We start from the raw sequence: 23,198 nt of genomic DNA on the forward strand, positions 1-23,198 counted from the left end.
AAAAACAAAACTGGAAGACTTTGTAAATAAAGAAAACATCTAATAAAAACAAAAAACAAAAACCCGGAGGACTCTCCATAGCCTCAGGCAGAGGCCGCTGCTTCAGTGAGGTTCTCTCTACGGAAACTGGGAAAGGCAAGGCAGCCCCCTCTTCCTCCTTGTGCAGGTTGGAGTGCTGCAGGACTAGAAGGCAGAGATTCGCTTATGTGGGTTTAAGGTCAGCATTTCCAGCAGCAGCTGCACTCCGGAAGGCCCCCTCCAGCTGCTCCTCCATTAGGAACTCTCACACTCTTGAGGGCCACAGAGTGGCCTCTGTGGGGATCTCGGGCTTTGTACACTGTCCCATAGGCACCGACACCAATTTCAGCCACGGGTTCATATCGAGTGGTAGCTATTCTCGGAGCAGGGGGATCTTACGCTCGGCCAAGAGCTGTGGAGGTGGCCCTTTATCTGGGCCAGGGAGCCGGTTCTTGTGGCGCCATACACCGGGGATCGGTCCCAGGCAGCTGGATGCTTCGGGCCAGACCATAGACACGAAGTAAGATGATTTTTTAAATATGTTTGGATGTGCCTTTCATCCTTAGCACAGACTCATCTGGTAATGGAGTATGAAAAACAGGCTCTCACGTGCAATTTTTAATCTTTCTGTCACTGCGACACACAATATAAATGTTTTAAAACAGTGAAGGAAGAAAAGGAAAAAGGTTTCTTTGAAATCATCTCACATCCTCCTCCTCTGTTTACCGCTGTTGCCAGGGTCTGTGACATTAACACTCTGAGAACAGTTGGAGTGTGGCCAGAGAAAGAGTAAACCAGCCAACTGTGGTTGGAGCCACCCCCCAGCCACCCCCAGTGTAGACAACACACTTTCATTCCACAAGCAACAAATTAGAACCCAATACCAAACTATCCTTTAGAATTTGTAAAAAAACATGTTTGTAAAGATGCTAAAGTTTGCCTTCTGCATTCATTTTATTCCAGAACGCAAGGATTTGTTTTAGCCTCAGAGAAAGCAAACATGCAATTACAATTATATAAAATTAAGCTAGCTAATTGGGTATTAAAAAATTAAAAATTCTCCTTGTCTTTCTTTCAACTACTGTTTATCTCAACAATGTTCTGTTGCGATGTTAAGGCTCCCATTCCTTCAGCTTTGGCAGATTCCATTAACAACAGGGATTTAAAGACGGAGCTGACCATCTGTCCATCGCTCCCTGAACTTTCAGTTAAAGTGGATGAATAAAATTATCCTTAATTATGTTGTCAGGCAGCATCTGAGTCCCCAGATGTGCCAGCTTCTGGATCTACCACTCAAATCCCACTCGGAGATTTTGAGTGTGAAACACCAACTTTAGCAATAGAAGTTACATCTCAGTCAGTGTTGCCAATGCTGCCACTCATAGGATGCAGATCTGCTAGCTTGCTATCAAAGCATGAAAGATCAAACTTTCTCACTTCCTGTGTGTGCCCACGATGCTGGTAGAATGCTCCTAGGCCAGACAAGCAGCAAGGGGAAGGTCTGGGTAACTCATTGCTCATGGGAATTCTCCAGTGTTCACCACTTGGTTCTGTCACATGCAGAGCACAGACATGTCATGGCTTCTCTGACTTAATGCATTTGCTTAGCTGCCTCCTTTATTCAATGTGCACAAAGACCCTTCTTGGGTCAATGGTTTATAACTCACAGCTCTGAGTCAGGAGATGGTCACTTGGCATATCGGTTTGTGGTGTGGCTGGCAGGCAAGAGGTTCTGATCCCAGATCTGTCACTTCCTGGTTTTATAGCTCTGGGCAAGATATTTATTTTCCTAGAGCCTTGGTTTTCTGTCTTCACAATGGGAACAGTAAACATGTGTTCTTTTTTAGGGTTGCTCTGAGACCTGCTTCCCTCTGGGTAAATCCCGTAAAGATGTCAGAGTCTCCACTGTCTGGCATGAAGCTGGGTAAGACTTGCTTACTGATGCCTTTTCTATTTAACGACATTCAATGCTTTTCTCTTAATTCTTATTAATGATATGAATCTGAGCATCATTCTCAAGTTATTAAGGAAGCTGAACCAAGGGCAAACTGGTACTGCGGAGTCAGGTTGATGATGTATTTCTGACTCAAATACATCTTTATATGTGACCAGTGGCCATCTTTCTGTGAAGTTTATGCAGAAAGTGAAAGCGAAACATTTTTTTTTAAGTATTCGGATTATGCAATGAAGGCCTTTTCACCTTCTTTGCAGCAAAGAGTTGGTAAAATCTCAGAGCGTATGCAGATTTCACCGAGAAGCCATGAAGCTGCCTTCAAGCTGTATTCAAACCCCATGATTTTCAAGAAAACAGGAAAGGTGACGGCCTTTTGAATGCGAGGACACTTCCAAGGAGCAAACTGTGCTTTATTCTAAACTTCCTTGTAGAGTATTTAGACTTACTTTTGAACTTTGAACGCATCACTTTCCTGTACCTTTTGGTCTCATCCATCCTCCATCCCATCTAAGCATCCAGCTGCACTAGGCAGGGCTTCAGGTCCTGGGCAAGTCCCTCCTCTGCATCTCTCCCACTCAGTCCCTGCCAGCACCTCCTCAGATCCCACCTCACCCACCCCTTCCTTCAACAAACACTCATTGTCTCCTCCTTGAGACCCTTCCTCCACTCTTTCTGGCCACTAGCCCAGTCTTCTGCTTCACTGTACAAACAATTCCTCAACTCCAGAGCCTGTGTACTATTTGTAGCTCAGGGGTCAACTGAGTTCCCACAGATGAGGTTCTTTGTGACCACAGTGACATATCCAAGGACCAAGATGCAGTAAGAGCAGAGGCAACCATACAGGTTAGTCTAATGAGACTAAAAGTGACTTCTTTCTATTAATGGACAGGTATTAACCCCCTGGCGGTCTCTTAAGGAAGCCTATGCAAACACTAAGATTTTGGAATAAATTTACAAATACAGGGGTTTTCTCAGTTTTCTTTCTCACTAGATTTCCCTGACATTCTTGCGAGTTGTGCAAGCTGTTAAATCTCCGCCTTACTAACAAGGAAACTGAGGTGTAGGTGTGGTAACATGCCATGTGAGAGACCCAGCAGAGTGGGTGGAGGGAAGCCCTGTGAGTATGGAGCCCTCGTCTATCAGCAGCTGGCATCCCTGTGAATTCTGGCAGGTTCTTGGACCTTCTACCTCAGTCTCCATACTTGAGCATATCTTACTTTATTGACAAGTGTGAATGAGTTCATGACAGGTGAAAGGTGCAGGGTTTGTAGTGGCTTTGTCAATACTGTCCCACTGAGAGACACTCACTGGTTTTATGGAGAGTAATGCTTAAGCACATAAATATTCCTTCCCCAACTACCTCATGTTAGTTTCAAACTCAGATAATATAGACATTGAGTGATATATTATCAGTATTTGAAATAAAACGACTGAATAAAATACTGGCATGTATTTTCCATCTTGGGGGATAAAGAATAGCTTTTCAAAATACCATAGAGTAAGGAGCAGTAAAATAAAATAAAATGAATCTTAAAAAGTAGGGACTGTTTCCTGACCAACACTTACTTACCCTCCTTGATCTTCCCGTTACTGATGTATGGGCTAAGAAATAGAGGCTGTCCTGCATTCCCCTTCAAGGACTGGGAAGCAAGGATATTTCGGTATATGGAGTGAAATAGTCCGTCACCTGGGCTGACCATAAACAGGATCAATGAAACGATCACTTTCCACTTGGCACGAACCATTTCTTGTTGGCCTAGGGTAAGAGCAGTAACAGGCCACAGGTGAGACAGGAGCCAGTCTTTGCCTGTCCCCTTTACATGCACCATTTGTTGGCTTCAAAAAAGAAAACAAACAAAAATTTCCTATTGTGTATAAAGGCAGTTTGCTGCATACTGTGGATGTCACCAGGAGATAGGTAAGGCCAACCCAATCCCTGTTGATCCTGACCCCAGCCACCTAGAGGAAGGTTCTGCAAGGGACTTACAATGTACCAAGAAAGCAACTGTTATATTTAAAATAATGGCCTGAAAAGAAAGCCAGTACAGAATTAGGAAAAGTCTGGAAGCAACCAGAGTGCTAAAAAGGGTCCCTGAGTGAGTGAGTGGGAGGAACTGTGCCATCACTGCAGACTGGCAGGCGATCTGGGGACACTTTAGTGGGAGATGACCTAGGATGACAAGGTAGGTAGGAATGAAAGGAGGTGGAACTCAGGCATATGGGAGTAACAGAAAAAGCACACTCCACCCCATCCCCCCCATACACCTAACCCCCACCTCCATCCCCCAGCACCAAACACACAAGAGGTGGCTTAAGCAAAGGGAAGATCATGAGCATATAATGCCCTTTGCAGGGGACTTAAAATAAGCTACTGGGTTGGTTGGTTGCTTGCTTGGCTGGTTGGCTGGATTTGTTTTGTTGTTTTGTTTTGTTTAACATCACTTTGTCTCTCACAAATCACAAGTCTTATATCCAACAACAAAACAGAAAGAAGAGATGGAGGATCCTCTAACTATTTCCCAGTTCCTCGGCTCATTGTCATCTGACAGGCAAATGAAAGAATCAGGTCCCACAGGGCGCACGCATGTCTGCTATCTTAACACTTAGAGGTTGGGGTCAAAAGGATCAGCAGTGCAAGGTCATCTCTGGCCACATAGTAAATTGTCAGCTATCCTGGGCTACATGTGTGAGACAGGATGTATGTGTAGAAGAGGGTAGAGAGACAGTTTAGACATCAAGGGCTCTCGCTGCTCTTGTAGAGGACCAGAGATTTTTGTCCCAGTTCCCTGTGTTGGGGGCTCACGACCTCTTCTAAGTCCAAATCCCCTCTTCTGGCTTCTGTTGACAATAGTATACATGGGTGCATATAGCCTCACACAGACAAATGCACACAAACATACACACATATACACACGCACAGTTAAAAATAAAAGTAAATCATTTTTTAAATGAGAGAAGAAAAGGGAGAAAATTAGTAACAGCCTTTAAATGCATTGTTGGCTGAGAATATTCTCCTGGCACGTCATCAGGATGGCTTGAAGTCATGTGGTCTGCCATCCAGGTTTTGCATAGACTCATAAGTTGTGCTTGTAATGGGCCCTTCCATGTATTTTCAATGTATTTTTCCCCCATTTGAATCCCTGAGTAACTCCACCAGCAAGGCAACAATAACTGACTTCAATGTTAGGTAACAAAACTAGACTCAAGATGTTGTCTCATGCAAGGATATGAAGGTAAAGAAAGCAGGGCTTGATTTCTCCCTGCTCCCCCATGTTGAGGTACATGAGCACAACTTCAGGGGTACACGGTATATGGGGGTACATAGAGCTTCTGTGAAGGATGGTCAGAGGCTGTTCTCACTTAAAATCTTCATTTATTTAAACATAGGTTTTCTTTTCATTACGTGGAGTTTGCCCATACTGCATTAAAACAATGTTCCTCTTTATTACTGAGCTTTTTCGACCATCCTAGACCTTCCACCAGAGGCAGATGCCCTTCTTGCCACACCTTGATCCCAGCCCTGCCGAGGGTATCACAGAAGCTGTGCCTGCCAGTCCCTGGCTCCACACCATTGCTACTTAAGCATGATGGGTAGCCTTAGCTCTAAATCCTGGTTAGGGTGGTTTTATTTTAGAGCTGGGAATGGAACCCAGAGCTCTTGCATATTCTATATGAGTATACTGCCATTGAATTATAACCCCAGCAGCTAAATTCTAAACAAAAGAGTGTTCAGTGAATAAATACCCCATTCACTCAGGTTTCTGATTATAAAGGGAAATATACAATTATGCAAACACAATGCCTGCTTTTGATTTTCTGTGCTTCAAAATGTCAAACCATTAGAACATTTTAAAAATGCAAAATGTGTACAAATCTATTTACCACATGTTTAACACAACTCAATTTAGCATAATACAAAATATTGGTTGTGGCAAATTTAAAAGGGTTTTCAGCAACATTTTCCCATTGAGGTAAGGGTTTATAATCATAATTTGATTGAATATATGACCCTTGTCATATCTCTCAGGGTTAACTTAATAGAATTCTCATGCTTAATGTAAATAAACCCATTCAAATATAGTACACAGCTAAAAATGATTCTGCCTGTTATTGACTATAATAAAGAAGCAAATGATTTTAGAAATTGAAATTAAGTTCTCAAGAGGCCCAAGGGTAATGGCCGCTATGGCACTGTTAAGATATTGTTTTTAATTATGTGAATTTGTTACACCAAGGCTTTAATAACATAGCTACTTTCAAAGAATGGCTGAAATCAACAATTCTACTGATTCAGAAAAGAAAAGCATAGTGCTAAAAATAGTAATAATAATAGAAGAGGCTCTTCCAGGAAGAGGGTCCCCTGGGCAGACACAAAAATCCACCCTGTTGTCTAGTTTCCCTGTCTTCCAGCAGCAAGCCTCCAGCCCCCTTAATGGCACCATTAATATTTAAGCAACCACTGTAGTCACAACACTGCCTCAGAGAGCAGAGTCTCACTCAAGTATGTTTTTTAAAAGAAATGGTGGAAGCCGGCTTGTTTTAATTGACATAAATTTAGTACACAAAAGTAAGAATTAGATCAATTTAGCAGAGCTCATTAACATTTAATCAAGTAACTACTAAAGTCATGGTGTTCCACGTCAGTGAATTAAGGCAACATACTTCATTTCACAGTTCTCATTTAACAGAATTCCACAACTGCTCAGCTGTCATCTCTCCTAAGGGAAATGAAAACCATTAGCATGAATGGAGGAGTGTGGTTTAAAAAAAAAAAAAAAAAAAGGAAAAAAAAAAGACCTGCATTGCTTTTGCTGATCCTAAGTTGGATTAAATCTCTCATCTATTAAACATTGAGTTCTCTCTGAATGAATAAACCTATATGACACAGAAGTTGTGATTCACAGAATGTAAGAAAAGAAACAGAGAGATGTAGGGAGGGGAAACAAAGAAAAAAAATCTACTGACCACACATCTCTACTTGAATGAATATGAAGGACGCACAGAAAGCTCCAGTCTAAAAACCATCATAGTGACAAGTTCAGGGAAGATAGTCCTCTTGGTGTTTAGGAACACAAATGCTAGGTGTACTCCAGCCATATTAACAAATCATCGAGGCAGTTGGACAGCATGTGTCTGATAAAAGCCACCACTAAATAAACCACCACTAAGTTACCATCTGAACCCATGGGCCATACATTATGTTAAACAAAGCTATTTAACCCAATGCTCTTTATCTTTAGGATAAGAACACACCCCATCTACAGCCACACACCAGATTAGTAAGTCACCACTCAATAAAGTTGTTATAGACAACAACTGAAGTGATTGAGGAGAGCACTTGGAAAAGATGACAAAGCTTTGGGTAAACAAGAGTAGACCACTAGAGCAGATATAGGTATTTCCTCCTTGCTTTATACTTCATATAAAATTCTAAGTTTTCAACAACAATTAATCTTATAGATAAAAAAGAGTAGTTTTCTCTGATATTTTTGGTTTCCTTTCAAACAAAGCAAAGCAACTGATAGCCACAACAAAAAGCAGGGGGCATGTTCCTTATTCCTCATTACTACCTGCTTATGACCTCTGGCGTTTCCTAGGAATAAGGTTCTGTTTGTTCTTTTTTTCTCCAACATTCTATTGAGATGTATCCCAGCCTAAAGCCACAGAATGTCAGAGGCTCAATGTGGGGTTTTCCTTGGTAACTTAGAAGGCCCTGGATAAAAGTGAGATGCTGCTGCATCCTTATGGTATTTGTATCTGTTTCTGCTTAGCATCAATGGTTCTGTCAGAGGCTCAATGTGGGGTTTTCCTTGGTAACTTAGAAGGCCCTGGATAAAAGTGAGATGCTGCTGCATCCTTATGGTATTTGTATCTGTTTCTGCTTAGCATCAATGGCAAATATGCAGGTTAAGCATTACAAAGCAAGTGTGTGTGACACTGATAGATCTAAGTGAAGAGGAGCCAAGGTAGATAGATCCACAGAAGACATTAAGTGTTCATATGATCTGATTTAGGTGTCTGACAGGGTTAAAAACAAAACAAACAAAAAACCAACCCCAAACAAAAACACACCTGACAAAGAACAGACTTGATCAGGAGGATTCTATCATTGATGAAGAGTGGGACAGAGACTCAAAGCTATCTGATTCCCACTGCCTCTGTCTTGGATCATTTAGATATTCTGACTCTAGTTTCAGATCCCAGTCTTTAGCCTGTCCCAGTGATCGATTGTTGGACAATACACAAACATCTAAGGAGATAGATGGAATCCAGTGAAGTCGGTCTTTCTGGGGAAGGTCTGCCACCATAACTCATCAGTGGGCCTTGGTTAGATAGCAGCTTCTCTGGGTCTCAGTGTGACATCATGATCAGGACAGCTGCCAGTTACATCTGTGGGAAACCTGGAAGACAGTTCTTCAACACAGATTCTTTTTTTAAAACCCAAACTACAAGAATTTACCATGGAATGAGTTATATCTTAAAGCAAGTTTAAAAAAATAACCCTAAAACTTACCAATTCCTGGTTATTTTAGTACTGACTTCTGTGCTACATTTTTATGTGTTGGTTAGGTGAATGAAAAAAAGAAATAAAAGAAAAGAAACATGACTGGCCTTGGGTATGCTGAAGGAGAAAGTCTGTTGTGGATAAAATGAAGAACATAGCCAGAGGCAGGAACATCTGGGAGGGTCTAACATGGACATGACCAGACTGAGCCAGGCCACATAAGGAGAAAAGGAGGGGAAGAGGGGGAAGGGAGCCCAGGGGCAGCAGCCAGGGAACCCATAAGAGCAGACAAAAACAAAAGGGGGGAACCAGGTAATTAAAATGATTGGCAGCTGGAAAAAGGGCAGCCTAGCCTCTGGACTGGAGGTTTAGGATAGGAGATGGGTTAGGCTAGCTGTTCCCCCTTAAGAAACAAGGACTAAGGGATGCTGGAAGAACCTGGTGGCCAGGTCTGTTTTGATATGGTAAATAGACAACTCAGCCATTTGCCCCAGGGTTTGAGACTTAACTGTTGGCATTCTGTGTGAGAGCTTCCTTCCATGCGTTGTTTGCCAACTGTGTCCCTTAGCTCTTCAGAGCTGGACATCAGCTATGTCAGCAGTATTACACCATAGAAATTGGCAATGTCACCAACCAGGTCTCTCTCCCCCAGAGTCCATTGCCGTAGAGCTCTCTCACCTCTTTATCTATAAAGTGATCTGAACACTACTTTCCATCGTCTTCCTCATCCAATCCCCCCCCCCCAAAGTGGCCAGCAGAAGAGACAGGAAAGGCAAGTCCTGCTCAGTTACCTTCTGTACATTGGAACAAGGATGGGATGCTCAGTCCAGAGGCCTCAAGAAAAGAAACCCAAAGAGGCCACTTGGAAGTGTTTACTAGTGAGTTAAAGGTACAAAATCTAGAATGAGAACACACACACATACACACACACAGAGGCACACTGGCACACACACTGGGACACACACATACACAGGCACACACACACAAACACATACCATACACACAGGCACGCACACACTCCATTCAGGCTTCCCTGTGTCTCTTTACTCCTCAATTGTCTATTGTACAATATGACTACACTAGCAAAAGGGATGCTGTTTCATGTGGTAAATATTATTTCCATAATTAATATAGGTGTTTGGACACCTTTCCACTTTTCACTGCTTTTTAGGTTCCCAACATGATAAATAATATTTTGAAAAAATAAAAATAAAACAAGTCAGTAACAGGACTTCCATGAAATCTGTAATTTAAAAGAGTACAAGTGAGTGGTTTTGCTGTTTAGAAAACACCTGTGTACCTTGTGGGGTTCTGTGAGCATAAATGAACCATGAGAATTTGATAATAAAGGCCATTGTATAAACCTTGAATTAAATAGCAGCCCAAATTCTAAATGTAGCCATTTTGATAAAAGATTTCCGTGTAAGCAAACGAATAAAGCAAAAATTACTTCCAGATTTCCATTGTTCATTTCCTTAAGACATCATTTCAATTCCTAAAATTGACATTTGAAGCAGGACACTCCCCTAAGGTGAAGGAAAGGCTTTGGCTGACGTGGCCTGGAGCTCCTATCTCTCCTTCACAGGCTTCAGCTCTGGCACAAGACCCTGTAAACTGATCGCTCTGATGAATTTAGCCGTCACTATCTCTGCCACCATACCCTTGTACTTGCAAGAGTGGGACACAGACTCTAATTGTGTGTCAGGTAAAGAGTGAGCTGGGTCGAGAAAAGGAGAAAATAGTATAATCACAGGCTGAACTGTAGAGCTTCACCATGAACTCTTATTCCACTAGGGGAAATGAGGGAGGCCAGGGCAGAACGAGGAGTAAAGTCGGCATGGCTCCAGTGTTTATAAGTGCTCTGAAATAGATATCGTTCCTGATCAAAGGCACCATCACGACTTGATAGCAGTGACGGCAGCCAACTGATAAACACTCCTCTTGTAGGAACTGCGCTAATTGTTTTATCGGGGTTTTTTTTTGTTTCTAACCCTTGTCAGGTGGGTAACATAATTGATCATCCTATTTTGTAGCAGAGCAACTGATTCTTGAAGAATTCCTTGCCTGGATTCACAAAAACTGAGCAAGGAATCCAGAGAGTAGACCTGGGAACATGACACCCCCAAATATGACGCCTAGGCATTCAGTGCAAGCTGACCCTTCCACCGTCCCCTCTAAAGAACCAGCCATGAAGGCATAACCCGTCTCTCCTTCTCTGAAGGTGGTTGTAAGACCTGCTTTCCAGAGGGTGCTGGCCTTTCCCAGGAGGAAGGAGACTGGTGAAGAACCCGAGCATCCCTGCTGAAGCATTTGCTGCTGTAGACCAGTATTCCATTCCTCCCGTTTGTCTATCCAAAAATGCAGTTTCCCCTGGGCCTTCGCTTTCTGATGAGTCCTGGATCACTTAAAACTTAAATTAAATAAAAATGTTATGCTTTTCTTTTGTTAATTATTTTTCTCTTTGCTTTAAGAGTCTCGGCTGTGACTTTGGCAATGGGTGAGAGGATATTTTTCTTCCTTCAAAAGCCAGTCCTAACTAAGTTACAAAGCCCATCCCATGGCCCCAATACCAGCCCTTCCCAGCATGTCTATTTCTTGTTCAAGTAAGTCCAAAAATACCACATGATCCATCTCCTAGAATGAAATGAATGTGTGTCTGAGAAATTCTGCTTAAATACAGAATTTAAACCCATAAGTCAGCAATATTTGCCCAAGGAAATCTTATCTTATATGACAGGCATGAATAACCCTATGGAACATACTTTATGATTTTATTCCTTCAACAAACCTTTCTAGGGAACATCTGTGTCCTTCCTCCCTTGGCCTTGCCCTCTGAACCCTGAAGAAGGAAAACATCTGGCTAATTGCAGCCAGGGAGGAGATTTCTGTGGAAATGACCAAGCAATGAGAAGTCACCAGTCCTGAGGAAAGTGCAAAGGCCCTGAGGTGCAAACAAGCTTGGCTATTGGTGAGAAGAGAGGGAACAAACTTGGTAGCACAAAAAGAAGTGGGAGAGAGGGGTGGGGCCTCTCGGAGGCACGTGGGTTAACAGTGAGAAACTGCTATGGGGCTTTAAGCCAGAGGACAATAAGGTGACGCACTGTGTAAAATGATCACTCCAGCTGTTCTGTAGCAGGTGGACTATAGCATAATAGGAACAGAATCAGTATTCTAATTATAGGAGACTATAGTGGCTCGGTAGTGATGAAAGCAGTTGTGCCAGGGAGTTATGGCAGAGCTATTAATGAATGAATGGCCAGCATATTTTGAAGGCACATCCACCTGTGTCTGTTAATAGGATGTGGTGGCTTCAGGAAAGAAAAACAGGAAGGACAGCTACTTTAGTTCATTTTCACTTACTACAGCAAAACACCCAGGGTCAAGGAGCCTGCAAAGCATACATGGATTTGATGGCTCTGCTCGAGAATCCAAGAGCGTGGTAGCAATATCTGCTAAGCATCTGGTGGGCCAGCTGCATGATCACAGGGTAGAAGCCATCACCGAGAGACAGAGCAAGCAGACCAGCAGGGGTCTCTCTTCTTGAAAATGGACCACTACTATCATGACCTCAGCCAATGCCCATTTCCTCCCAGAGGTCACGCTTCCAAAAACCATTCACACGAATTTCAGAACTCTGTTCCTAACACATGAACTTCTGAAAGACACACTCAAGCCACAGGGCTTTCACCCAGAGTGACTGCTTTTATTTTTAAAGACTAAGTTGTTTCTTAGGCACAATCACACATGTAGACACACAGGTTGCAGCCCTAACTCTCACAACCTTGACATAGGACCTTATTTAAGGGAAAAAAAAGTGGCTTTGGAGATATAATTGGTTATGATAGGTTGTGGATTGGGATAGAATTTGTAACACAAAATTTGTATCTTTAGAAGGAAATACAGGAAGGAGAGTGACTTGCAGGAAAGAGAGACACAGAACACAGCCACATAAGAAATGGGGACCAGAGCAGCACAGCTAGAAGCCAAGGGATCATTTGCTTGTGTAAACCGCCAATGCCAGAATAGACAGGTAGGGCCTCTTCACTGGGGATTTCAGATGGGAGCCAGAGCGGCCTCTGGACTGCAGCCTTGAGAGGCCAGTAAGAAGGCCCACCACATGCTCATGGCAAGGTGTTGAGAGTAAGTTCCTGTTGTCTCCAGTGTGTGTGTGTGTGAGTGTGTGTGAGTGTGTGTGTGTGTGTGTGTGTGTGTGTGTATGAGTGTGTGTGGGGGGGGAGAGAGAGAGTCAGAGAGATAGAGAGACACAGAAAGATACTGCCCCAGTCATTGGAAAGCCTACTGGATTCTTGGCAAGAGAAAGTAAAAAAGTACAAACACCCTCCCCCTCCCAAATTCTTCAAGTTGCCTTTAGGCATATACAGGAAAACTCTTAAGTGGTCAGCAAGAAATGGAAAGGGGGAATAAGAGGTCAATTTCTCAAGTCAGGTCTGATGAGCATGGGAGCATGGAAGCAATATCTAAGTTCAAGCCAAAAAAAAAAGTCTTCGTCTTCACAAAGTTGGCTTACCTCACTGAGAGCTTTAAGGCTGAAGGGTCCGGGTGGTATTCAGGATGAAGACGAGGAGAAAGCATACAGACTGGCTTGTCCGGTTCTTAAGCCTTTGAATCACCCTCAGTATTGCCCTGTCAGCGGTTTCTGAAAGCAAACACTGTTTTCACTTGTACTCGCTGCATTCTGACTTCTGTCCACACTATCTTGCTAAAATCACCGATGAACTCATTTCCAAATTAAAAAAAAAAAAAATCATCGGTCTTCACAGCCGACTTTGCTGGTGTTCACAATGCCTTGTCTAAAGCTTTACCAGCCTTTGCCTCATTGAGTCTGAGCTTTTATGGCTCCCTCCATCACAGCTTCCTCCACCCCTGGAGTTCCCAGGAGCCCACCCTTGCTCAATTGATTATCTCACCTGACTCACACACCTTCTCCTGGGGAAACATCATTCGAACTAGCACTTTCTGCTGATGTACGTCTCTGACACTTCTGACTCATGGCTCCAGCTGCCTGCTGAATTTCTCACCTGAAGCCCCCTCAGTATATTAAACTCCACATGTCAACATGGAAGCCAGGCCTGTTAAACCACAGCGAGCGCAATCCATCTGCTTGGGTTCTTACAGGAACCTCTCAGGAGAGAGAGTAAACCTTCTTTCTAAAGGCACAAGTACTCTGGCACTAGAAAACAGAGAGACAGCAGTAAACGAGGTAGTTCAAGCTCGTGGGATGGGGAATAACAGTTTGCGAAGGAAGAGAGCGTGGTTCCAATGAGAAACACGCTACCTCAGACTACAGAACTACACAAAGGCTCAAAGTGCTCAAGAACTTAGGCACCAAAGCAGGTGTAGGTGCCAACAAAAGCAGGGAGAATCTGCCCTAAAGTTCCTCTTTGAGAACATTTAACCGACGTACTAGACATTAAACAGTGTGGAAGAGGCACCTGCCTAGAGCTAAGAGAAACGGCACACCCATATTCTCCACAACCCTGGAGTATTCAGCATTGTGGGGATTGGTTGACGTCTAGGTCACATCCCCCTTCTCCTTACATGGGAGGCTGAAGGATTCCTTTCCACAGTGACTAGGTCTCCTTAGAGAGAGAACTTGTGTGCAGTCATGAGGGGATCATTAGTCACATGTTTGAGACTCCTCCTGTCAACTTAGTAAATGCAGATCTCCCAGTACTCAGAGTTTCTAAATAATAATGTAGTTTCTTATACTCAGAGACTGCAAGGAGCCACCGGAAAGTCCAAAAAAAACAACAACAACAAAAAAAAAACATCCAAAAGGCACTGCATGAAACAAATTATCTAACTAAACCTTCATAAGAAGCAACAATTCATGGAGTGGAGTTAACTCTATATAAATATTAAATAATGTTTATTATACTTATTATAATATATAAACATCCTCAGAGAGATGAGACACTACATTCAGGAACCAACAGGATGCTAAACTGCATCAAAACAGGCCATTTTTAACTCAGCGAGTTACATGAAACATACAAGACAGGGATTGTAATTGTAGTAAGCCATACTCTTGGCCGCGAGCCACATTCCTGCAGTAGAGTAAATGCTGGATATTGACTTAGGAAAAAGAAATTGGTAACTATGTCCATGGGTCTCCAGATAAGACACTCAGGAGACACAGTGTGCAACAGGCTAACTATTCACTCTGTGGACTGAGACTACAAATAGGAAGCAGAGACAGTCAATCTGGGGAAGAAGGCTGATGGCGCAGTGACCGGAGACCAGAGAAGGTGCTGGGAGGGCAAATCGGAGCACAGCACAACCATATACATGTGTGAAAGCATCAGATGCAACTTATTTGTAAGTTAGCTAAAAACAATTATAAAAATCACAACTTCAAAAGAAGCAAAAGGTCCTTTAGGCAACAAAGGTAGAGAACAGGAGAAAGTGGGAGGAGGAGGCCTCTGAGTTAGGGAAAGATGGGAAGCATGAGAAGATGACTAAGATTTTTAGAGAATATTGGGAACTTTCACCCACACATAGGCATATGATGGTAACAAACATCAGCAGTATCAGTGCATCACTCTCGCCCCTACACTTCTCCTTCCTTTATTTTCTTTTTCTTTCTTTTTTTTTTAACAGACGTAATTCATTTATTTTTCTTGTATAAAAACCCTTATGTGGTCACCACAGCTGGAGCCTGGGTCCTCTGAACAGAACTCTGGTGTGGGTTTTCACAAGATGATTAGTGAATTCCTGGTAAGGAGACTTGGTGAACACAGTCTCTTTCAAGAGGTTGGGGGTCAGGTAGCTGTAGGTCTTGGAGATGACATCAAAGGTGGCCTTGGCAAAGTTGCCCATGGTGGCAGTGCAGCCTCTGGCTGAAGTGTAGCAGTCATCTATACCTGCCATTATCAGGAGCTTCTTGGGCACAGGAGCAGAGACAATGCCAGTGCCTCTGGGGGCAGGGATGAGACACGCCAGCACAGAGCCACGGCGACCTGCCTGCCATGATTAGAAACGCACTGTGCTGTCTGCCAAGCTCCCTCCGAATTAGCTTCCAAGTCTTCCCGCTGCCTCCTGCTCCTCCTATGTGGGGTTCCATGGTATCCATTCCTCTTTACTATGTGCCATGTAGCAAGAGATAGTGCAGAGACAAGAGAGTGGAGAAAGAAAAAGACAGAACACATGGAAGTGGAAGGCTTGTGTAGAGTCTCGAAAGAAGTCCTAAGGACTCACTCAGTCTTTGCCTCTAACAATTAGAAGGTGCTGTGGGGCTTGGTGCTTTGAAGATTGAGGTAGACCACAGTGACAGAATGGGCTTGACGTTAACAGCCTTCGCCAAGTAAGCCCACTTCAGCAGAATGAGGAGGATGGGAACTTTGGCCAGGGCAGGGAAGCAGTCATGGGCAGTGATGGGGCAATTGGAAACCATGGGAAGGTAACGCTGGCAGAATCTTCTCAGTGATGTACAGATCACAGTCACGGAAGGAGAGGGGCCTCTAAGGAGACTCCTATTCTCTGACTTACAAGGGGACAGGGATTGGTGTGATCACTGAACATTCATTTCTCTCTGGGCTTTGGCGCCTCCGTTGGTAGATTCCAATGGTTAGATGAACTCTATGGGTCCCAGCATCCCAGCTCGGAATTCCAGGGTTCTAGCTGCACACAGGACTAAAACTGCAGGTTCTGAGTCTCACATTGACAAGAGGAAAATTTGAATCACCATTCTACCCTGTGTATCAGTGAGAGACTGGTTACCCAGGAAACACTATTTTGTAGTATGGCTTTGAGTGTGGATTAACATAACAACAAAACCCCAACTACACTTTCCCAATAAGTGCCTTCCAGCTAATTGTTGGTTCAGATGAGTTTAAATGTGGCTGCACAGAGGGCCACTCCCCTCCAAGGCAACTTAATTCTGTAAACGCCTCAATACGCAGAAAGGGAGAGAAAACAAAGCAAGTGATTTTCAGTGGCATCTGCTGCCTGTTGATAATATTATTTGTCAAGAATCCCAGGCAGGGATGTTTCTCATTTTCAGGATTAGCTAGAGCTGCCACCTGCCTTTGCCGAGCTGTATCACAGGGTCCAGGCAGCTTCAAAGGCAGTTTCGTCTTCATTAACTTCCTACACTTCTTGTCGATTACCTCAGAAGCTTGGGGGCTATTCCATTAGCCTTGACTGTCCCTGTAACATTTCTACTCACCCTCAGCACAAAGCAGTCACCTTTCTTTGTCCCTTCAAACCTCACCACACTTTCCCATGCAAATACCTTAAAACAGCATTCAGTTCTTTAGTGGTGCTATCTATGGCGTTAGACTATGGAGTCGGACACTGTCAAAGCTTAAGAGTAATATGACAAAGACACAGCACCTGTCCTCAAAGAGCACACATTCTAGGAAGGGGATGATGTGCAGGGAAGCCAGTGACTCCAGATGGTCTCTAAGTAAGCACTATAATGAGGTTCAAGGGCTGGGCTCTGTGGCCAAGAAAAGAAATAAATACCCTCATTAAATTCTCAATGGACCATAACCCATTTGCAATGTAAATCTTGCTGCTCACTGTACAAGAAGCTACCTGTAACTTCAGCCAAGGCAGGGGTGTGGCTTCCAAACCACTAGAGGTGATTTTGCTATGGGCACATACAGCCCCCCTCTCTCCTCCCTCTGCCCCCCTCTCTGAATTTACAACAGGGGAAAAAGAAGAACAGATACAATGTAAACACTGACCTTGGATACAACAGAGAGGGTAGGAAAGGCCAATGGAAACAGCAGAAAGGTTGCCCCCATTTCATGCTTAAGAGGAACCAGCAGAGTTGACAGTATGATCTCAAGAATAATTAAGGAAGCAACTGCTAAGCCAAAGTGGGAAGCTGTGAGACCACACCACTTCCAGAGAGTGGTGTTTAGAAGAGAGATTGTCCTCTGCCCAGGTTCAGGACGAAGAGTAGAACAAGAGCACACAAAAGGAGGGGCACCTGCCCAGGAATAAGAACCGGACAACTCCTTAGCCTCCCAAGATGGGACAGCCTCAGCAGAGAGCGTCTATGAGCAAGATGCAAGCCCCCATGCCTAGCTGCCCCGGGTAATGGGATTTAGAGCATGTACTTCAAATATGACTTCTGTCATTTAAAAACCATGTTCTTTCAGACAAAGTGATCACATCCTGTGGAGACTCACTCTGCCTTTCATTGCAGTCAAGGATATGTGCACATCTATACATATAGAAGCCTGTAAAGTACTAAAGAGAGTAACCAAACCAGTACCTGCCCTCCTCTTCCACTTGAGAATTTGGAACAAGTCCTTGGCAAAAACAACCAAACAAGACAGAAACAAACAAACAAAAGATTGTGCTAAAGCATACAGCAGGCTCAGGGATCTGACTAGTTGCTTAACCTATAGCGAAAATACTCACGTACTTTGGTTGCCAACTATATAGCTAAAGAGTTGGTGTCCGTACATCTGATCGAGTGTCACACCAGAGTTTAAGTTTGGAAAAGAGCCACCATCTTTAGGTTACCATGGTTCCAGAGAGACCAGGCTTAGCTTTGTGAATAGAAAAGCTCCTGAGCCTCACCCTCTGCCCTAGCATGGAGGTGTCTAGAACACATCAGCTGTAAGTTCTTGAAGGAATTGTGCTGTAACTCTGACAGAACCATCTCTGGGTCAGCCATAACAAACTCTTGCTTTGATCTAAGAAGTTGGTGCGTTTCCCCTAAGGCCTTGTCCTTCCTTCTCTCTCTCTCTGCACTCATTCTCAAGCATCCCTTGAACACTGGCCACCAGTTTACATGTGTGTAGTCTTGCCACTACCATGGCAATTTCAGAATACTGTCCCTATTCCCAACCATCACTGACCAAACAGTTCCTGACAACCATAGATCCGAAGTCACGATGACACTGTGCTATGACTGCAGATCCCAGGCTCTAACACCAAGAATCTTCATGGTAAATCAAATCCTTTCCTCCCTTCTTCCTGTCTGTAATCCAGACTATCCACAGTACAGAACAGCACTAGCACTTACTCGCCGAGGACATTTGCAAAGCTTCTGACCCCATCTCTCTGGCTTCAGTTCCTCTCCACCGCAGTGCAGCCAGCGCACCTTAATGCCAGAATGAACTACCAAAGACAAGGCATTTTCTTTCCAAAAATCCCTTCAAGGACTCATGACTGCAATCAACGGCATGACACAAACACTTCAGGCATGAAATTCGGTGTCCTTCAAATGTGACTCCAAAATAACTTTCCTGACCAAAGTCAAACAAACCCTTGTGATGTTTTGTATATGCTTGGCCCAGGGAGTGGCCCTATTAGAAGGTGTGGCCTTGTTGAAGTAAGTGAGTCACTGTGGATGAGGGCTTAAGACCCTCATCCTGGCTGCCTGGAAGTCAGTACTCTGCTAGCAGCTTTCTGATGAAGATATAGAACTCTCAGCTCCTCCTACACCATGCCTGCCTGGACACTGCCATGTTCCTGCCTTGATGATAATGGACTGAACCTCTGAACCTGTAAGGCAGCCCCAATTAAATGTTGTTGTTTATAAGGCTTGCCTTGGTCATGGTGTCTGCTCACAACAGTAAACCCTAACAAACACACTCCTTGACAAACTTTTTGCTCCAGGTTAAACAAAAAGCTTCCCCCTTCCCTGACTTAACCTAGTGTTTTGGTATTTTGTTTCATTTCATTTTCATTTCTACACCTTTAGAAAGCACAGCTTGAAGCAAAAAGTAGGGGATTCCCAGAGCAGCTGAAGGACAGCAGAATGGAAGATTTCTTACTTACACGTTTTATCAATATTTGAACATTTTTATACGCAAACATTAGAAAATTAAATATTCAATATTACTTGATTTAATGGATAATTGAGAGAATTAATCCTGGAGGATCTATCTGGGTAACCTTCGTAAAGAGCCATTCAGGATATGACAAGAGAGATTTTTGAAAGATGGATGGATGATTGAATGTGAAGCTTCAATAAAGAAGGAGGTAGCCCCCAAAGCTCTAATCTAATATCCGTAGCAGCAGCCAAGCCTGTGCCATGTAAAGATGACTTGTATCCAAAATCAGACCACAGGTTGGGGGAAAAAACCCAACTGTTGTCAAAAGACAAATTGCTAAGAGTTTTAGAACTAACATATCTAATGACTTAGTTACTTCTCTCCTGTTGCTAACACCTCATCTTGTTCTGACTCAGTGCAATAAAAGACAAATGTGTTTTTCTGTTTAACTTGTACTGCAGTGTTCCCTGGGTTGAGCAATATCAGTGTCTGTTTTTCTCCAGCCATGCTTAGGAGTCCTAGTTTCATCCATAAAGTCTCTGATCATTGGTCCTTTGAATCTGAGTCATTCCTACCTAAATCTTTGAACTTGAAAACATGACATAAAGGGTTAAAGTCTGTTCCTGGTTTTAACATCAAAAATTTGGTTCTTAGCTTCCTGACCAATCTGAGCATTCACTCAAATCAACATAGATCTGAGGGGCCAGTGCTAGGGTCATACCCAGAGTCTTGGGCATGCAGTGCAAGTTCTCTACCACTAACATTCCAAATCCCTACTTTTAGTGTGAATACTAATGAGCTGTCATACTAGAAGCATTTTTATATATATGAAAAACTTTCCTTTGGAATGTATTTCAAACATTCTTAATTCATTGCATGAAAATCCACATAATAAAGCTGCTAGGAATGTTGACCTCAGTAGTCATGTTTACTCTGTTAGGTTTTTAGAGCCAAAAAGGCTCATATGTTGAAGATTTGGTCCTGAGCTGCTGGTTCCAATCAGGAAGAGGTAAGTGGATCATGGGAGCTCTCTTAATTAATCAGTGGGTAAATTCATTGATAGATTCCTTATCTATTTATTTGTTTGTTTACATCCCAAATGTTGCCCTCCTCCTAGTACCCCTTCTTAGAGTTCTTCCTCCACTCCTCCTCTTCATCTATGAAAGGGCAGTCTCCCCTCCCTGGTATACCCCTACCCTGGTACATCAAGTCTCTGCAGGATTAGGTGAATCCTCTCCCACTGAAGCCAGATGAGGCAACCCTCTGCTACATCTGTGCCAGGAAGCCTTGGGCCAGACTGGCTCAGTCTCTGGGAACTCCCGGAAGTCAAGGTTAGTTGACACTGTTGGTCTTCCTGTGGAGTTGCCATCTCCTTGAGGGCCTTCAATCCCTCCTCTAACTCTTCCATAGGGGTCCCTGACCTCCATCCAATATTTGTTTGTGGGTATCAGCATCTGTCTTAGTCAGCTGCAGAGTAGAGCCTCTCATAGGGCTATTATGCTGGGTTCCTGTCTGAAAACATAACATAGCATCATTAATAGTGTGAGGGATTGGTGCCTGCTCATGGAATGGGCCTCAAAATGGGCTGGTCACTAGTTCGCCATTCCATCCATCTCTGCTCCATCTTTGTCCCTGCATTCCTTTTAGACAGGACCAATTTTGGGTCAAAAGTTTTATAGATGGGTTGGTATTTTCATCTCTTTGCTGGAGGTCCTGTCTCATTGATGGATTCTTAATATGATGACATTGTTTGGAGGTGACAAACCCTTTACAAATAATGTCTAGTTGAAAAAAAGGTGTGGCATTAGGGGATATTTCTTGGCTCAGATCCCAGTCTCTTTCTGTCCTCTCTCCTCTGTCCTTTCTCTTCCTTCCCTCACCCTTCCCTTTATTTTCTCCCATCTACTTACTCTTTCCTTCTTGTCCATCATAAGATAAGCAGTCCTATTCTACCATGCTCTCACCATGGTGAATGAAATCCTGTCCTACCTCAGATCTAAAGCAATATTGTCAGCCTCTTTCAGACTCAAATCATTGAAACTGTGAGCCAAAATGATAACAATGTAAGGAAAGCTAGATTCATTGTTGTGACAACATTGCTAGCTAACTGGTACACCTCCTTTAAATGTGCCATGCTTTCTTTGAAGAATTATTAGCTACTTCTGCTTACCCTGAGTAGTTGATGCCAATAAGAAGTGGTAATCTTATACTGTTGGGCAATAGTAATGACTTTTCTCACTGTCTTGCTCTGTGAATTTTAGGGTGGTTATTCCTCTAAATCGCATATGCTTCCCCAAAGACAAATTTGTTTAGAAATATCTGGTCATGCTATTTGCTTCTTGTTTAGATTTTTTGCTGGAGAATGAACTGGTAGAAAGTCAGCAAGCTTTCTTGCACTCTCTTGAGTCATTCAAATCTCATTTGTTTCTTAGGCTGTGACATGAAACTGCTAGAATCCCTCTATACATTAGTCTATAAATGGATTTATTTTATTATGCTCCATACATAAAAAGAAATGAATGGATAAGCTTCCTGCTAAGAATGCTGACATCACATTGGGAAGGGTCCCATTGTGCCTGTGCTGGTCTAGAGTATACACTCTAAGATCCAGTCCACTAAAATGTCTTTGCAACTGCACAGGCTTCCTATGTCAACAGAAGTCAGCACATTGCATCTTTTCCAAAAGTGTTCTAATGTGCATTTTGAGTAATTCTCTTAAAGGGTATTTTTTTTTAATTAATAAAATTTGTCCTTGTTGGAATTTTTTTTTCTTACACTTCTGTAGGGGAAGATACTGACTCCCTAATTGGTTCTTGATTATGTCAATAAAGAAGGTCTGGAGCCAATTGCTGGACAAAAGGGACAGGTGGGACTTCTGGGTCCCAGGACAAGGAAAGAGAGATGTAGGGGAGAGCAGAAGCTTTCACAGCCATGCACTGGAAGGAGAAGAAAGCAGCAGTCATGTGAGGCCTCAGGACACCTAGGGCCTGCAGTTGCCACTGAGGGCGGGAGCCAAGGAGGTTGGTGGGAGCTAGCTGATAGCTGATGAGATTAGGGGCAGGAGATTCTGTGCCCAGCAATTGTGCTAGCAGGCAAGTTCTAAAATAATAAAGCTGCCTAGTGGTTTTTTTCATTCCACAGAATAAAGATGGGTAGAGATAGAAGCCAGTTCAGTAATGGTGGCTGGTGGAAGCTAGCTGGGAGGAACAAAAGAGAAACTGAGAGGGGGCTGGTGGAGTTCTGACAGCAGCTCCTGGCTTTCCTAGGCTGGGGGTTGGTTGCTATTGATCCTGAACTAAGCAGGGAGCATGGTCCTCAATCCTGGGCAAAGGAGAAAGCATTTTTTAAAATTACAGGCAACACATCTCTGTTCTTATTTATCTCACACCAAAACAAACAAACCAATAAACAAACAAATTAACAAAGCTACATATTCACACAGAAGGGGAAGGCCTTACTGCTTTCAAAGAAGAATATCCTTTTTAATGTCACCAATGGTGGGTTCTAGAAGCAGTAGGGCTCAGGGACTTTCACCAGACCTCTGGTGTCTTTGTGCGGAGTAGAAGGACAGAGAGGCAGCATGCACACGGGGGACCACAATCAACACGGACAGAGCTGGAAGCATTACTGACTCTACCCCCACCACTCACTTCAACATCAATCATAAGTCATAAGGAAAATTACCTCTCAGGGAAAGCCACACTCTGGGCTGGGTCGGCATGTCCTAGACTTATTTCCATTTCTGTATTTAAAAGAAATTGGGCCCATTACCATCACCATTCAGATGGGAGAAAGGCTTGGAGTGCATCAACAATTTACCCAAAGTCACAGGCTAAGCACAGAGGCCAGACCTGGGATGGAGATCCACACATATGACTCCCCCACCCCACCCCCACATAGCCTCCTCAGAGCTCAGTGACAACACCAAGGGACCAAGAAGAAATCACGAGTCAGGCATCAG

The 23,198-nt window shown here is 43.4% G+C and overlaps 1 protein-coding gene across 9 annotated transcripts in view; it reads right to left on the reverse strand.

The window, feature by feature from the left end:
- Positions 1-23,198, reverse strand: part of Cpvl (carboxypeptidase vitellogenic like) — a 254,363-nt gene that overhangs the window by 230,525 nt on the left and 640 nt on the right. For 3 of the 9 annotated variants that reach the window (XM_031381953.1, XM_031381946.1, XM_031381952.1), the window contains exons 1-2: positions 6,938-7,505; positions 3,543-3,728 (exon numbers count right to left, since the gene is read on the reverse strand). In XM_031381953.1, the coding sequence (XP_031237813.1) occupies positions 3,543-3,728; positions 6,938-6,944 (193 nt within the window). In that variant the 5' untranslated portion in view covers positions 6,945-7,505. Of the gene's footprint in view, positions 1-3,542; positions 3,729-6,634; positions 6,691-6,937; positions 7,506-7,542; positions 7,582-13,005; positions 13,026-23,198 lie in introns of those variants that run through there. The other 6 variants (XM_031381949.1, XM_031381950.1, XM_031381951.1 and 3 more) reach the window with 6 other exon arrangements.

Source organism: Mastomys coucha, unplaced genomic scaffold (assembly GCF_008632895.1).
Source record: "Mastomys coucha isolate ucsf_1 unplaced genomic scaffold, UCSF_Mcou_1 pScaffold20, whole genome shotgun sequence".
NCBI classification, from domain to species: domain Eukaryota; kingdom Metazoa; phylum Chordata; class Mammalia; order Rodentia; family Muridae; genus Mastomys; species Mastomys coucha.